This window comes from Lemur catta, chromosome 21 (genome assembly GCF_020740605.2).
Source record: "Lemur catta isolate mLemCat1 chromosome 21, mLemCat1.pri, whole genome shotgun sequence".
In the NCBI taxonomy this organism is placed as follows: Eukaryota; Metazoa; Chordata; class Mammalia; order Primates; family Lemuridae; genus Lemur; species Lemur catta.
The window spans coordinates 16857051-16873157 of record NC_059148.1 but is presented as its reverse complement, the minus strand read 5'-3'; the positions used below and the strand labels follow the sequence as shown (position 1 = coordinate 16873157).

The 16107-nt window shown below is 45.6% G+C and overlaps 2 protein-coding genes across 19 annotated transcripts in view; one reads left to right on the top strand and one right to left on the bottom strand.

The window, feature by feature from the left end:
- The window catches only part of SFI1 (SFI1 centrin binding protein), an 88000-nt gene extending 85125 nt beyond the window's left edge, over positions 1 to 2875 (bottom strand). For 10 of the 12 annotated variants that reach the window (XM_045534514.1, XM_045534517.1, XM_045534521.1 and 7 more), the window contains exon 1: positions 2624 to 2706. The gene's annotated coding sequence lies outside the window, so the exon portion shown is untranslated. Of the gene's footprint in view, positions 1 to 2623; positions 2707 to 2792 lie in introns of those variants that run through there. The other 2 variants (XM_045534515.1, XM_045534516.1) reach the window with 2 other exon arrangements.
- Positions 2876 to 7164: 4289 nt separating this feature from the next.
- Positions 7165 to 16107, top strand: part of EIF4ENIF1 (eukaryotic translation initiation factor 4E nuclear import factor 1) — a 45912-nt gene continuing 36969 nt past the window's right edge. For 2 of the 7 annotated variants that reach the window (XM_045534532.1, XM_045534529.1), the window contains exons 1-2: positions 7244 to 7437; positions 8374 to 8496. In XM_045534532.1, the coding sequence (XP_045390488.1) occupies positions 8401 to 8496 (96 nt within the window). In that variant the 5' untranslated portion in view covers positions 7244 to 7437; positions 8374 to 8400. The other 5 variants (XM_045534535.1, XM_045534534.1, XM_045534533.1 and 2 more) reach the window with 3 other exon arrangements.

Below are 16107 nucleotides of genomic sequence, written 5' to 3'. Positions count from 1 at the left end.
CTGTAAACCAATGAGGATTCTTGACAAACAACTTTGTATCAGCTCACTCCCTGTTCCCCTTTTTTTGCCTTTAAGAACCTGCTTGCAACAAAGGCCAAATGGTGCTCATATTCAAGGTTACTTGAGATTGAGTCTTCTGGGCAGGTGTCTTTGCTTTGGCTCAAGCAAACTCTTTAAATTATGTTTTGTGCCTCAGCCTCTTCCTTTTAAGTCAACATTTGTAGTGGAGCAGGCAGGATTCAGAGCAACCCACCCCCCAACCATCCAGCATTCCTCCCAGACTCTGTGCCTAGTCAGCCCTGAACCGCCCTGTGTTCCGATTCCAAGAGAAACTGTTGGATGTAAAGTAGTGAGTCCTACTGAAAAACCCAGGCCTATCCCACTCTTTGGTTGAAGGTCTAGACTTTGCTTGAGCTGTTCTTTCAAACCTTCCCTTTCTAGAACATAGGTTTTTCATCTTAACCCTGTGGGTCACAGATTTGGGTTACAGGAAAAAAAACTGCCTTTTCTTCCTCTGCCTGATGATCAGAGGTTGAGGTTTAGGTAATGTCAGGCAAGGAGCTTCGCATAGAACTTCCGTTTTGCTGCTGTTGTCTCCTGGCAGTAAGGATCCGTGGCAGTTTAGCACTGGTGGTCTTATTTTACATAGCATACTTTAAAAATTGTAGCTACTTTCCTATTGTTTGAAATTCAGTCTTGATTTTTCATTTGTTACCAACTCCTTTTTTTTTTTTTTGAGACAGAGTCTTGCCCTGTTGCCCGGGCTAGAGTGGTGTGGCATCAGCCTCACTCACAGCAACCTCAAACTCCTGGGCTCAAGTGATCCTCCTGTCTCAGCCTCCTGAATAGCTGGGACTATAGGTGCACACCACCACGCCTGGCTAATTTTTTCTATTTTTAGTAGGAACGGGGTCTCACTCTTGCTCAGGCTGGTCTGGAACTCCTGAGCTCAAGCGATCCTCCTGCCTCAGTCTCCCAGAGTGCTAGGATTACAGGAATGAGCCACCTCACCCAGCCCCAACTCCTATTATTAATAGTTAAACACCAGCTGGGTTTATACACAACTCTAATGAGGCATGCTCTCCTAGAAAGTGGACCCGCCTAACCCGGGGTGATCTTAAGCACCCATGGCCAAAATGTGGGTCTTTTGAAATGCCTAAAATAATTTATCTGCATGCACAATTGCAATAAGCTGGTTTTAGAACCAGACAAATCGAATAGGACATTTACTTCCAAAGGCACTAAGAAGATTCCAAAAGAAATTGAGAAAATTGCTTCATTCAAGAGTAAACAAAAAGATATTCATCACCACCACCTGAGGAAATTTCCCAGGTCTTTGACCTCCTACCGGAAACTCCTATTGTGGCTGTCATGGAGTCAATCTGAACTCCTTTATGGGTTCTCTGCCCGATTCTTGAACCATTCTTTGCTCAATTAAACGTCGTTAAATTTGTCTAGAGTTTTTCTTTAAACAGACAGCGTTATTCAAAATAGAGCTCCCAGTGACCCCTGTTACTGAACCAAACTGGGGTCTGCTCACCCAGTGCAGCAAAGCCAGACACTGAAGCCGAGAGTTACAGCAGGAGAAAAAGACATTTTTATTGCATGACGCCATGGAAGGAGACCAGGCAGCTAACGCTTAAAACTCCAACTCCCTGATGGCTTACAAGCCAAGGTTTCTAAAAGCAGGGGTACATTTTAGGTAGACAAAATTAGAAATCAATACATGGAAGTTTTATATTGGTCTGGCTCAAAAGATGGGATATCCTGACGTGGGGGCCACAGGTCATAGGTGGTGAGGCCTAAAATAAAATCTTAAGCCACCTCGCCCTGCCTGGAGTAGCACTTCTAATTTCCTTCAACAACTTTTCCTTTGCGTTCACAACTTGGCTAACTGTTCAGTGCAACTGGCCTAGCGTGGCTTTCAATGTGCCTTCCTCACTAAGCTTAATGATTTCCAGCTTTTGACTTAAAGTGAGAGATGTGCAACTCTTCCATTCACTTGAACACTCAAAGGCCATTGTGGGACTATTAATTGGCCAACTTTGAATATTGTTGTGTTTAAAGGAATAGGGAGGCCCTAGGTGAGGAAGAGCGGAAACAGCTGGTCGGTGGAGCAGTCAGAACATACAATTACCATTAAGTTCCAGGTCTTATATGGGTGCAGTTTGGGGCACCCCAAAACAATTACAATAGTAATCAGAGATCACTAATCATAGATCACCATAACAGATATAATAATAAAAGTTTGAAATATTACGGAATTACCAAGCTGTGATAGAGACACAAAGTGAGCACATGCTGTTGGAAAAATGGCTACACTAAGCAGGGTTGCCACAAACCTCTGCTAAGTGCAATAAAATGAGGTACGCCCGTACCCAAATTCCCAATATCAGTAAACAAATATTTACTACACGTCTCCACACCTGTTTACGAGAAATGTGAACAGCCTCCTGTAAAATAAAAACGCGGCAACCCTCTCCCGCGGGGAGAGGCTTCATGGCCTGTTTGCTACGTTAGCCCCTGAGATGCGGCCCACTGAGGTCAGACATACACCCGTCGGGCCACGCAGCAGGGAAGCCGAAACCCCTGATTTGCACCCTTGCACCGGCCTGGGGCTCACCAGATGCGCGGGAGGATGCTGCGCCCCCGGTGCCGGGGAGGAGAAGCGACCAACAGAAACCACTGGAGCGCCGCGCGGGTGGGGACTGTGGCCTCGGAGCGCCGTGATGCCCCTTCTTCCCGAGTGTCCTCCGACCCCGCACCACAGCCCGGTGGGTAGGCAGCATCACCTGCAGTTCCAGAGCAGGAGGAAGCCGAGGCTCGGACAGGCGAGTCACCAGGCCCAGCTGGGGCGGTGGGGGGAGAACCCAAGCTCGCTGCCGGCTCACAGCCAAAAAGGCCAAGCCACTCAGAAGCTGGGGGCGATCGGGCCGGGCCTCGTACTTGGAGAAGCCGAGCACTCGGGCCTGGCGCTGGGAGCAGTCTCGGCGGAAGCCTGCCGACACGGCCAGGACTCCTGCGGCCCGCGCCCGCCTCAGCGCGCCTCTAGACGCCAGTCCCGCGCCGGCCCCGCCCCCGTCTCCATGGCGACGCGGCGCGCGCAGAGGACGCCGCCCCCAAACCCTGGAGCTCGCGCAGCCTCAATCGGGCAGGTGGCACGCCTCCCTCTGGCCGCGGCCGAGCGGGCGCAGGGACCGCTGGCCCGGAGGCGCGCGGATGAAAGCTGTCTAGGCAGTCATCGCTCGGAGCTCAGCTTCCTACTACTCCCGATAGGTGAGAGGAGTGGGAGCTCTTCCGAGGCGGATCCCCCACTTGCGCCTCCTGCGACCAAGCACCAGGGATATCCGGAGGCGGCGGACGCAGACCAAAATCCTCCCTTCCTCCTCTCGCTTTTGGTTCCCGGGGTCTGCAAGCCGGAACCCGTGGGGTAGGGTGCACCCACGCGTGGATGGGGGAGGTTGCCACAACCTGGACTTGAAGGGGGGAAGTCCCACAGCCCCCGAATTAGAATTATCCCAGATTGATCTCTTCTTATAACCCTTCCTTTTATATATAATAAGCCTTAATTGTTGTTAAATTTTTTCTTTAATTTGGGTCCACTCTGATAATCTTTGACAAATTGAGGTGGAGGAGGGTAAGTGGGATGTTTTGATACACCCTTCTCCTGTGCTTGGTAAAACATTTGAAAGCATATGAGATTTCTGGCGGAGAGCAAAAGCTAGTATACATTTAAATGCTTTAAAGATTTTGCGTTAAAAACATAAGGAAAAATAACTTGGGTGTCTCAGGATTGGAAACATAGGTAATTTGTATTTTTTTCTCCATTTTCTACATGTTAAGTTTTGTAATTAAAACGTTTAAAAAGAACTACTTTCACAGACCAGAACCAACCTTTTAGGGGCGATTCTGAACTTATGTGGCCAAGTAGTTTTAAAATAATTCGGTAAGTTCCAAAGTCCTAATTAACGCTAACATTTACTTACTGTAAAATTAGCCTAAGTACTTTTATATAATTATATAAATTGACATATTTAGCATACATCAATAAGCATTCTTTCTAGATGACTTGAGCTAATTCGCTGATGTTTTCTTCTGGTCATGTGCATTTACCACCGTCCGCTTTGACTACGAAGGGATGAAAGGTATTTCCATTTGAGTTATAATAAAATTAATTAGTCCTGTCAGGAAAGATTATTAGATACCATAACAGTATAGAAAAACTAGTGCAGTAGCCCTTATTTGGTGTCAGGATCTGTATTAAGTACTTCCCATATATAAAATCAAAGATATGAAGTACCAGAACAGGTCTAGACTCTGCAAATAATTTGCTATGTGGTCTTCTGGAAGTTCATTAATAACTTCTGTCTTTCCAGTCCTTAACCTGTAAAACTATTCAAATACTGGCTTCTTGGAACTAAGGATTGACTACTCTTGGAGGAAGAAAAACTTAGTAGGAAAAAGCCCATTCAGAGAGGGGCAATCCTAATCTGGGATGAGGCTGCTGAAGGTCATGGCCTGGCCTTAAGCCCTCACAAGTGATCTCATAATTCATAGGTTTCTAATATTTTCTTTTGCTTCTCTACTGTTCTTGGACTGCCAGCTTCCCCAACTGACTGAACCTTTGAGTCTCCTTATGCCAAACTTTGAACCAATGATTTGAACCTAAACCAAGAAATTACAAATGTTTAGTAAAGAACCAGAATAAATCATTTTCTCTCTTGCTCTCAAAGGGGTTTCTCAAACTATTTGAAAATTGATTATTGGTTGCAAAAGGGGGCATTTAGAATACAAATTATCATTCCTGCCAAGAATAACATTCAAAAAGCTACAATGAAAAGAATTTATAAGCATCCAGCTTTTGTATAGCACAGGTGAAAGAAGTTTACCTTTTGTTCCTAGATAGTAACTGTCTTCTTTTACAAGCACAGGTAAGAAGTGAGCCCAGAGTTCTACAAGACATTAAAGAAGAGCCTAGTGGAAGAGTAAGCTCCAACTAGAACAGAGGGCTCAAGAAATTAGTTCCAAGCCACAATCATAACTAAAATGCCTTGAGCACTGATTTTCCTGTATGGCTTGTGGTAGATTTAAAACATGCCCAAAATTCTTTGACACTCCTCCCATGTAAAGGTGGAGACTAAGTCCCTTTCCCTTAAATACAGGCCAGCCTTAGTGACTCCTTTTTAAGGAACAGAATGTGGCACATGGCAGAACTGATGCTGACTCCGAGGCTAGGTTAGGAAAGGCAATACAGCAATTATATCTGGCTCTCTTGTTCTCTCTCTGGACACTCGCCCTTGGAATCCAGCCATCATCTTGTGAGGACGCTCAGGCCACATGGAGAGGCCATGTGTAAGCTGTAAGCCTCCATGTCTAAGTGTTCCAGCAGCAGCTCTAGTGGTCCCAGCTGACAGCCACAGTCAACCACCAAACATGTAAGTGAGCCTTCAGGTGATCCTAGCCCCAATCATTTGAGCTGCCCCAGCTGATGCTGAGTGGAGCACACCAGCTGTCTCAGCTGGATCTGGCCCAATTTACAGAGTTGGAAGCAAAATAAAGGTTGTTTGAAGCCACTGAGTTTTGGGGTGGTTTATTACACAGCAAGATAACCAGAGCAGTGTTTTTAATGTTATCTCTAATTCCCTCTACAAGCCTGAAAAGTAGGTACTACTGCTATCCCTTTCCGAGAGATGAAAACACATGCAGAGTTCCAGAGGAGTAAAATGCCTGTCTTAGGTTTCACACTAATTGGCAGAGCCAGGATTTATAAAAGAATAAGCCTTCTCCACTACTCTAGAAAAGTCTACAAGACATTAAAGGGAATTAGACCTGCTTCTACCCACTTTAGGAAGAACTTGGATTGTAAAAGCAGCCTGATTTTTAAAATAAAAATGACCATTAATAACCTGCAATGTATCTCTTCATAGGCTTAAAAAAAAAAAACCTCAGCAGTTTTATGGAGGTTACAAGGTTTTTACCCACCTTATCCTGTTTAATCCTGACAACCGCCCTGTGAGTGGGTTATCTTCTCAACTTTACAGATGAGAAAACCAAGGCTCACTCCAAGGACAAATTGCCTAACTCCACACCTTGTAGAAATGGCAGAGATGGGATGCAAACTCAAGCCCCAATTGCAAATGTTTCCCTCTACCTCTTGCCTACAGAAAAAGGATAGTTTGTAAGAAACACACTTTATTCAATATTACAGACAGAAAGAAAAATGTTACATTGTTCTCTGTTGCCAAGACTCACAGAAAGGAGCATAGTGGTCACTGCCCAACCCCCTAATTTCACAAGTGAAGAAAGTTCAAAGAAACTAGGCCTCTTGAAATAACGGTAGGCTTCGCTGCCCTTTAACGAGAAAAACTGCATTCCCCTGCACGCCCATGTATCATTTCACGTCAATTTTGGGCAGTCCCACGGGGCAGAAAACAAGGCTATGACACTCCTGCAGACCAGGCTCACAAATGACCTCTTCCCCAGCTTGGCAGTTTACTGGCACTGCTCACGTATTTGCATTTCTCTGCCCCCCAGACAGTCTCAGCATTATGGGCTAGGCGCTTGACGTTTGCCATGTCACATTCTCCCAGCCACACTCGCACTTCCCCTTCCCATGCAGGTTATGGGCGGGAAAAAACATGAACGAATTTCTCAGTTGCCTTTATTGTTTATCAAAGGCAACCGTGGAAAGTTTGCTTATTAATGCGGCAGCCAGTCATCTCGCTTAACCCTCATAAATGTACAGAGAGACCATCTTAGAAAGAGCGAAACTCAAAGTCACAGAAGGCTCGAAAATTCGCCAGTTCTCCTAACCCAGATTCCCACTACCGAAGCCCGAGCCTTCTCCGTTGGCACGAACTGTGCAAATGCAATGGTGGTCGCCCGGCATCTGAACCAGAACCACCTCGCCGCCGCCTTCAGAGAGCGGCATGGCGCGGCTCTCGGACCCCAGCAGCGCCTGCTCCCCCTCCCGGCCCCGCGCAGCGCGCGTGGGAACGCGGCGCCCTCCCCCGGGCTGCCCACGGCGACCGCCTGAGCGCAGGGGGACAGGTTTCCGCCGCCCCCGCCGCGGCCCCCTCCCCGCCGCCGCCGTCGCCTCCCCGCCGCCGGGCCCGCGCAGGCGCTGGCGTCCGGGGAGCGCGCCGCGAGGTTGCTCCTTTCCGCCCGGCACCACCGCGGCCACCTCACATCCGGGCGCGCGGCAGCAAAGGCGGCGCCGGGGCCGGGGTGCGTGGAGGGAGTTATTAAGGGGGAGGGGGCCGAGAGGAGGGGCGGAGGGCTGGGCCGCGGTTACGGCGGCTGAAGAGAGACAGCCGGGGCCGGTGGGGGGGCGAGAGCGAAGGCCGCGGGGAGCAGCGCTTGGAGCCGCGCGGGCGGCGGGGAGGGAGGCGGCGGCGGCGGCGGCGAAGAGGGGCCGCCGAGCGGCAGAGGCACCGAGTAAGGGCCGGCGGCGGCGACGGGGTTCGGGGCGCTGCGCGCCGGTGCCCGCGGGGACAGGAGGGGCGCGGGCGCACTGCTCCTGGGGTCGCGGGCGTGAGCGCGGGCGCTGGGGCGCGCGCGGGGGGCGGGCAGGGGCGCGAGGCCCTCAGGGCGGCCGGCGGGCAGCGGCGGGCTGGCGGGGCCCGAGCCGCCGGACCGGGGCGGACGGCGGCGGGCCTGCGCCAGCTCCAGCCCGAAGCGCCCGGGCCGGGGGATTTGGCCTCCCTGCTCCCCCCGGCCGGCCTTCCCTCAGTGAGTACCGTCCCCGCCCTTCCTCCGAAGGAGGCCGCTGGGCTAGGGCCTGCGCGAGGGGCTGGGGGGTTGAGGTCGCGGCCCGGGGAAGCCGAGTCTCAGAGCTGAAGCCAGTGCTCGCCCTTTCCTTGCTTCGGGCTCCCCTGACATGGCCACAGGTGCGGCCGGCCGGGCGAGGGGCGCTGGGGCCCGGTCCCCAGCCCTTGACCGCCGAGTAATAAGGGGCAGCTGGCGCCCATTGGCAAGTGACAGGCACTTTACAGCAGCCCGACTTCGCAGATCCCCAAAACCAGCCAGTCTCCTACCTGCCCCCACTCCAGGAAACTTCCCCACGAATGGTCCTCACGGGTGGCAGCGACTAATCTTGGTTTCTTTTTGTATTAAAAGCTGCTTAAAGGTTATACCTTCAGTTTGACACCTTCCACTTCTGCTTTTACCCTGTTGATGCTTAGAATACTAGGAGAGATAACTAATTACCAGTGGTTCTATTTACAAGTAGATTCTGACTTACAGCATAATTTTGGGGTGGGGGCTTGTTTTTTAAAACTAGCTATTTTAAGAGAAAAGTTTCAGTTTCTTAAACAGCCAAGACGGCTGAAAACTAACTTCTCAGTGAGAATTTTGTGCCGATTTATCTTCCAGGTGCAAAGAATTGTAGATTAAGGAGCCATGGATAGGAGAAGTGTGGGTGAAACAGAAAATGGAGATGCTTTCCTTGACCTGAAGAAGCTGCCGGCCTCCAAATCCCCCCATCGCTATACAAAAGTAGGCTTTGTTACTAATGAAATAGTGTTTCTTTGTAGGTAGGGAAGTTAGTAACATTGTGTAGGTATTTTACTGGTGTTACTCTAAAGTGGTAGTTTCATTCTGACTCGCTATTTGGATTAAATATTAACTAAATTTAGTAAAGCATTGCTTTGAACATTTTTCTGGAAGTATAAATATTAAGTGTTTAAACCGGAATTTGCTTTAAGAAGCTTTTCTAGGTGAAGAGGATATCAGCTCCGATCCCATATATAAATTTGTTGATCAGTATACGTCCGGCATATAAGTTCTGTAACAGCTGTGTAATTGGTATGTTATTGACTTAGATACTGTAGGGTGAGGACTCTGTCTCTGGAATGCCTCACGAAATTGGTGTCTTCTTTATTGACGTTTCCGAGAGAGGCAAACTGCATAGGAATGTTCTTTAGTGTGCTTGGCCAGGGGAACTGAATTTTTTGTTTGTTTGTTTACCTTTTTTTTTTTTTTTTTTGAGACAAGAGTCTCACTCTGTTCCCCGGGCTAGAGTGCCGTGGCATCAGCCTAGCTCACAACAACCTCAAACTCCTGGGCTCAGGTGATCCTTCTGCCTCAGCCTCCCAAGTATCTGGGACCACAGGCATGCGCCACCATGCCCGGCTAATTTTTTGTATATATTTTAGTTGTTTGGCTAATTTCTTTCTATTTTTAGTAGAGACTCGGTCTTGCTCTTGCTCAGGCTGGTCTCGAACTCCTGAGCTCAAATGATCTGCCCGCCTCGGGCTCCCAGAGTGCTAGGATTACAGGTGTGAGCCACTGCTCCCGCCCTGCCTTTTTTTTTTTTTTTGGAGATAGAGTCTCACTTTGTTGCTCGGGCTAGAGTGCTGTGGCATCAGCCTAGCTCACAGCAACCTCAAACTCCTGGGCTCAAGCGATCCTCCTGCCTCAGCCTCCCAAGTAACTGGGACTACAGGCATGCGCCACCATGCCCGGCTAATTTTTTCTGTATATTTTTAGTGGTCCATTTTTTAGTAGAGATGGGGTCTCACTGTTGCTCAGGCTGGTCTCAAACTCCTGAGCTCAAACAATCCACCTGCCTCGGCCTCCCAGAGTGCTAGGATTACAGCCATGAGCCACCGTGCCCGGCCTGTTTGTTTACTTTCTATCACAAATTGGATATGGACACAGAAAAGTAAGGCTTCAGTCAAATTTCCCCTAGCTAAAAATTTATGGTGATTTTTAAACTGCTCATCTAGATATCTAATGAGGGAGTAGTCTCATATTAAAGATCTTCAGTACATATCTTATTGGCTACTAAAGGTTTCTGGAGAAGTTGACAGGACTAGGTGAGCTGTAAATTCATTGCTGGGTCCCTAACATGTATTGGGCTGGATTATATAAAGCCTGCTCAACAGTGTTAATGCAATTGGACTGTTGGAAGGGTTGGGCTCATATTGATATTTCTTTAGTATGGACTCAGTTATGGACTCTAACATGACTTATTGTCCCTGGCTTCCCAGGATACTGATTGGTTTATGTTTTAAACCCAGGCTTGCTTTGTGTAATACTGCCACTATTCTTACCTACTTGATAAAGTATCAAATGCTGTCAGATTAATACTCGTTTTCAGCATTTACACTGAACCCCTCTGGGGGACAAAAGTTTTCAGGTGTAAAAGGGTTCTTGGTTAATTGCTGCGTTAGCATAGTCTGTTTTGATATGACAGCATGTGAGTTGATAGCATTTTAGTTCTGCATTCAGATTTGTTTTTCTCTCAGACCTGAGAGTGCTTGAGTAGTGTTTCACAACCTAAATTCGTTTCCTAAAATGTTGACAGGTGAATTCTGAATGGTGAAAAGCTTATCAAATTAAGGGAAACTGAAATCTCCCAGTACTTTTTGAGTTAAAGTTTTAACTGATAGTCTAGAGTCTAGGCAGAGAGGCTTTTGAATCTCTTCACACAGTGATCAGAAGGTGGCATGTATATTTCTGTCTTTATCTTTAAGTTGTATTTAGGAAGATTTTATGGTACGATTTATGTTTGTTCACAGTAAAGATTAAGAACCTCAATATTGTCCTTTATTTTGTAGAGACAGAGTCTTGCTCTTTGTCCAAGCTGGAGTGCAGTGGTACGATCATAGCTCACTGCAGCCTTGAACTCCGGGGCTCAAGCAAGCCTCCTGCCTCAGCCTTCTGAGTAGCTAGGACTGCAGGCCTATGCCACCTTGATGGGCTATTTTTTGTAGAGATGGGGTCTTGCTGGGCTGCCCAGGCTGGTCTGTAACCCCTGGGCTTAAGCAATCTTCCTACCTCAGCCTCCCAAAGCAGTGGGATTACAGGTATGACCCACTGTGCCAGACCCTCATTTTTGACATTCACATGTCAGAATTCTGTCATACTTAGTTAGATAAATGTGCCTTAACTGGTTAAAAGCATTTTGTAGGTTAATGACAATGGCACTTAGATTTAACTGTCTTCTCTACCAAATTTAGTTGGAAATAGGTTTACTTTCCACTGTATTCAAGAGGATTTAGATAATGGCAATTTTAGGACAGTGTTTAGGCAGTGTCAGAGTAGTGCTTTCATATATACACTCTAATAATTTTATGTGGAATTTGATAACTAAGTCTTTCTCCCTTTGAAGAGAGCTTGAAATGGTCCTGCATTCCTAACACTATAATAAATGTTCTGTTCCACAATTGGAACAATATTTGAGCCATCCTACTTCCTCCCCTACATACTGAGATCAAACTATGTGAATAAATAAAGAGTTCACGGGCTAGGAGGCCCTGAAGCAGTAGAAGGAAACTGTTCTCATCAGTCTTGATTTTTTTTTTTCTTTTAAAGGTACAGCACCCAGTATTCCCCAGTGGTCTCCCATCCAAGTACTAACCACACCCAACCCTGCTTAGCTTCTGAGATTAGATGAGACTGGGTGCATTCAGGGTGGTATGGCCCATAGACTCATCAGTGATTTTTTTTTTTTAATAGGTGATGTAGTCTATAGATGTGGATGTTTACTCACATGATCAAAAAAAAAACACATTGGCCAGAGGAAAGGGCCCCTTAACATTTGAGCTTTAGCATTCAGTTGGTTTCTGAGATGACATTAATAGTCTGTTCAGAATTTGAAGGGTTTTTTTTCCCCCATGAAGGTGGAAGGGTGCAAATATTTGGTCAGGTGCCTTCCAGGGTAACATACCAGTTTCCCTGTGTTGACATCCTTTAGGTTAGCTTCTCAAATGTTAATGTGCCCAGGAGATCACCTGTAGGCCCTGGTAAAGCATGAATGCTGAGTGGTAGGTCAGGGTGGGCCTGAAGATTCTGCCTTCTAACCAGCTCCCAGATTTGAGTATCAAGGCTTTAGTATTCCTTGGAGAACTTGATAAATGGTGTTGGTGTTGTCAGGCAACTCAGATTCACTATTACTCGTCAGGGTTTGGATGGTGTTCGTTGTGCTTCCAACAATATCTTAGGAACCCAAGTTAGAGTCAGATGAGGTACTTTAAGCCTACTCCTATGCCTCAGTGATGATTAACTGGGATGGTTATAAGTGGATTTATTATATACACGTGTTATCCTGAGGTCCTTGAGCCCCTAATTTATAAACTCAGATCTATTTTGCTAGGCCAGTTTCCAAAGACCAATAGCTATGTTTTGGTAGTGTTTAAATATGCATTTTAAAGTGACTGGATTGTGTTAAAGGACTTTTGGAGGCTATAGAATAGGGTCTCATCTGAAAGTTGTGGATTAAAAGTGGTTTAGACACTGGTTCTCAAAGTGTGGTCACTGAAAAAGCATTAGTGTCATCTCATATGGTAACTTGTTAGAAATACAAATCTCAGGCCTCTTTCCAGTGGTATTGAATGAGAAACCCTGGGGGTAGGGCCTAGCCTTATGCATTTAGCAAGCTTTTCAGGGGATTCTGACTCAGGTTTGAGTTTGAGAGACATTGGGTTAGGAAACGGGAGGCAGTGGTGCTCATTAGTGGAAAAATTTGGGGGAATTCATGCAACTTTTTCTTCATCAGAGGCCTTTTTTTTTTTTTTTTTAAACCAGTTCTTGAGTACCTGCTATTTTGTTAGTGATGCTATCTTCTGCTTGAAATACAAAATGGAAACATTTTAGACCTCCTGACTATTCAGATCCATGTTTTTTCCTCCAAGTGAGTAGGCTGACCTTCTTAGATCAGAGTATACATACTTAGTGTTGTTCCTCCTTTGCTCCTGTATTTTGCCACTGATTCCTTATTAAATGGCTGTCACCTGCCAGTTGGATAGGCAATTAAACATTCAGGACATTCAGCTCTATACTGACCAGTGTCAAGCATGCTTGTTAAATCTGCCAACCAAAAAGTAGGTGTTGGATTATCTGAGTTTAACTTCATGTGGGCTCTTCATTACTTTGACTAGTTATGAATTGACTTTGACTGGTTTTAAAAAATAATAAATATTAAAAAAAATTAAAAACTAAAAAAATGAATTGGCATCATTTTAGTCAGTGTCTCTGGGGATCTTTAAAGGACGCTACCCTGATTTGTGGCTGGTGGGCCAGTTGATCATAGTGGTTGCTACAGCCATGTTTGTCTTTGCTTTAAAACTATCAAGAAAACAAACAACTGAAGTGGACTGATTTTATTAATCCCCCTAGCTTTCTTTGAGAGAGTCAGTTATGAGACTTGAAGCCAGCCCTCTGAGAAAAGAATAACTGATTTAAATCCTAGATTGAAATCAAGAATCAGATGGTTAGTTTTTCCTATATGGAAATATTGTTTTAATTGTATATGTATCTTTCATAAACTGAGTAGTAACCTCTAACAGGTGGCATTTCGGTGACATACTTAGCTACAAACTTCTTAAGCTAGTATAAAAATAGGGATACATATTTATATTTGGGAAGGCAGAATTATAGTATGAAAAATCATTATTCAATCTTAATGTGTCAGCTGTCCAGAAAACCTAGCTAACTGGAAGTTCTGAGACGGAGCTGGCCGGCAAGACCATAGACACTGTCTTCTACTGCTCTTTCCTACCTGTTCAAATTCTAAGTCATCTTGAAAAGCCGGAATTCAGGGCCCTTGCCCCATGAGTATCTTCTCCTACTTGTTCGTAGTGGGAACTTTTAGCTAGGTAATGAGTCATACATTGCACAACTGGATCCTTTAACATAGAAATTTGTAGAAGGGGCCTATTCAGGAAAAGGTGCTATGAGAGGAGGCTGGGTTAGGCAGAACCTGCTCAAGGAGGTGGCAGTTTGGCTTAGGGTTCCAGTAGTCTCACTGGACAGGGACAAGCCCAGCACTGAGTGGCAGAGGTTCTGGAAGGAGTGATGTATCTTCCCTTGCCCTCAAGAGAAACGTTTAAGAGGAAAGGATAAGGAGCTAAGCCCCACTGTCTGGTTTAGGATTCCCATTGTACCACTTACCTGTGTGACCTTTAGCCATATACTTAGCTTCTCTGAATCTCATCCTTTTCCTCTATGACATGGGAGTGGAATAGTACTTACAGGATTCCTCATAGGATTTTTATGGGGAATAAGAAAATGCATTTTAAGTGCCTAGAAAAGCACCTGGCACACAGTAAGTGTTAAAAACTACTTTGGGGCTGGGTGTGGTGGCTTTTGCCTGTAATCCTAGCACTCTGGGAGGCCAAGGGGGCAGGATTGCTTGAGCTCAGGAATTGGAGACCAGTCTGAGCAAGAGCAAGACCCTCTCTCTACTAAAAATAGAAAAAATGATCTGGACATGGTGGCGTGCACCTGTAGTTTCAACTATGTGGGAGGCTGAGACAGGAGGATTACTTGAGGCCTGGAGGTGGAAGTTGTGGTGAGCTGTTATGATGCCACTGTGCTCTAGCTGGGGCAACAGAGTGAGGCTCTGTCTCAAAAAAAAAAAAAAAATTATGATGTAATAAGGTTAGGGGGGTACTAAATGATATACCTCCCTTAGATAGCAACTTTAGATCAAGATGCTTATTTTCTAAATGTAATGGGTAACCATCTCCATTTTAGTATGAAACTGGAAAGTCCTATTGAGGATGTGATGCCACTAACCTAAAAGTGATTTTGTAGTTTGTTTTCCTCTATTATTTATCTACCTGCTTGCTTAATGTTTTACATTGCTTTTATTGGTATATGAGCACATTTAAAAACCAAGGTTTACTTTTATTACTTTGGCCAGATCAACAGAAAAAACATGAACCAAAACCACCAAGCTTTTCTGTTTTTTCTATCTCCATTTTTTTAGTTTCATATAAATTCTTTCACTAGAAGAAAGTCTTTGCATTGAAATCAGCTGCTGTCATATGCTTGCGTGAATCCAGGTGCTAAATCCTGTTTATAAACTCTGCATGATTCCATTGAACTGCCTACGAGAACTATTCTAAATGGTGTCCTTTTAACTTCATGAATGGGGGATGATGGTTGTTACTTCGCTATTGCCCTGGCTAACAACTATGGATGCTAATTACCCCGTCGTGATCTATATTTATAGCTTTCTAATCTTTTCAGAACAATTACGTGATTTTGCAGAATGAAGCGTCAGGTCAGTTTAACAACTATCTGAGAGCCTGATGAGCCAGGCCTTGATACTAGTGGGCATGTGGAGGGTAGGGACTGGGAGAGGACATCAAAGATGGACCCGACCGAATCACTGCTCTTGGGACATTTGCCTTCTTGACGAAGAGCCAGGCACACACGAGTAGGGTAGTGGGTCACTTCTAGAGCACTTAACCATTAACAAGGAAATTTTGGTTTTTTAAAAAACATCCACCTTAATTATTAAAAAATTGAGCTTTTTACTCTTATGAATTGAATTCAGCTCACAAAGCCAAGGAATATTTCCCCTTTAATCCTCTTCTGTGTATATTATGTGTGTGAAATTCTTTGATGTCAGTGTCATCAGAATGCACAGCTGCTTCTGCAAAGGATTCCTGCAGAGAGACACTGAGAATTTTAACCATTGTTTGGGGCTTATGTTGAGACTCATTTGCTTCCTACTTTAATACTGATCACCAAAAGTAAGTGTCCACGTTATTAATTCCCAAATAAGATGTTTTGGGAGGTTTGACAATTTTTCTTTAAGGAAAGATGCTGCAGCTAAGAACACGTTTATACTTCATTGGGTGTGTGGCTCTTGGGCAATTTGCAGCTTGTTCTTGCCTAGTCAGGTTTTAGTAACCTGTGTAAAAAGTGAAATCTCAGGTATTAACTCTTCTATTAGTTAGATGATAACTTTAGTGAATTTGTCCATGATCAGTAAGTTTCTGTGGGTTTTTAAGACTACAAAAGGGTAATATCACATTCTCTCCTGAAATACTGATAAGGAGGGAGCAGCCCCACTTAGAGGGGGCATTTTCCAAATACTCTGCCTTTAGCCAAAATTGAACGTTTTTCTTTGAAAATACCACAAAGGGGGCTGGTTGTGGTGGCTCACACCTGTAATCCCAGCACTTTGGGAGGCTGAGGCAGGAGGATCGCTTGAGCCCAGGAGTTTGAGGTTGCCATGAGCTATGATGATGCCACTGATAGCACAGGCAACAGAGCGAGACACTGTCTCAAAAAAAATAAAATTTAAAAAATTAGCCAGGTATGGTGGCACGTGCCTGTAGTCTAGCTACTCAGGAGACTGAGGCAGGA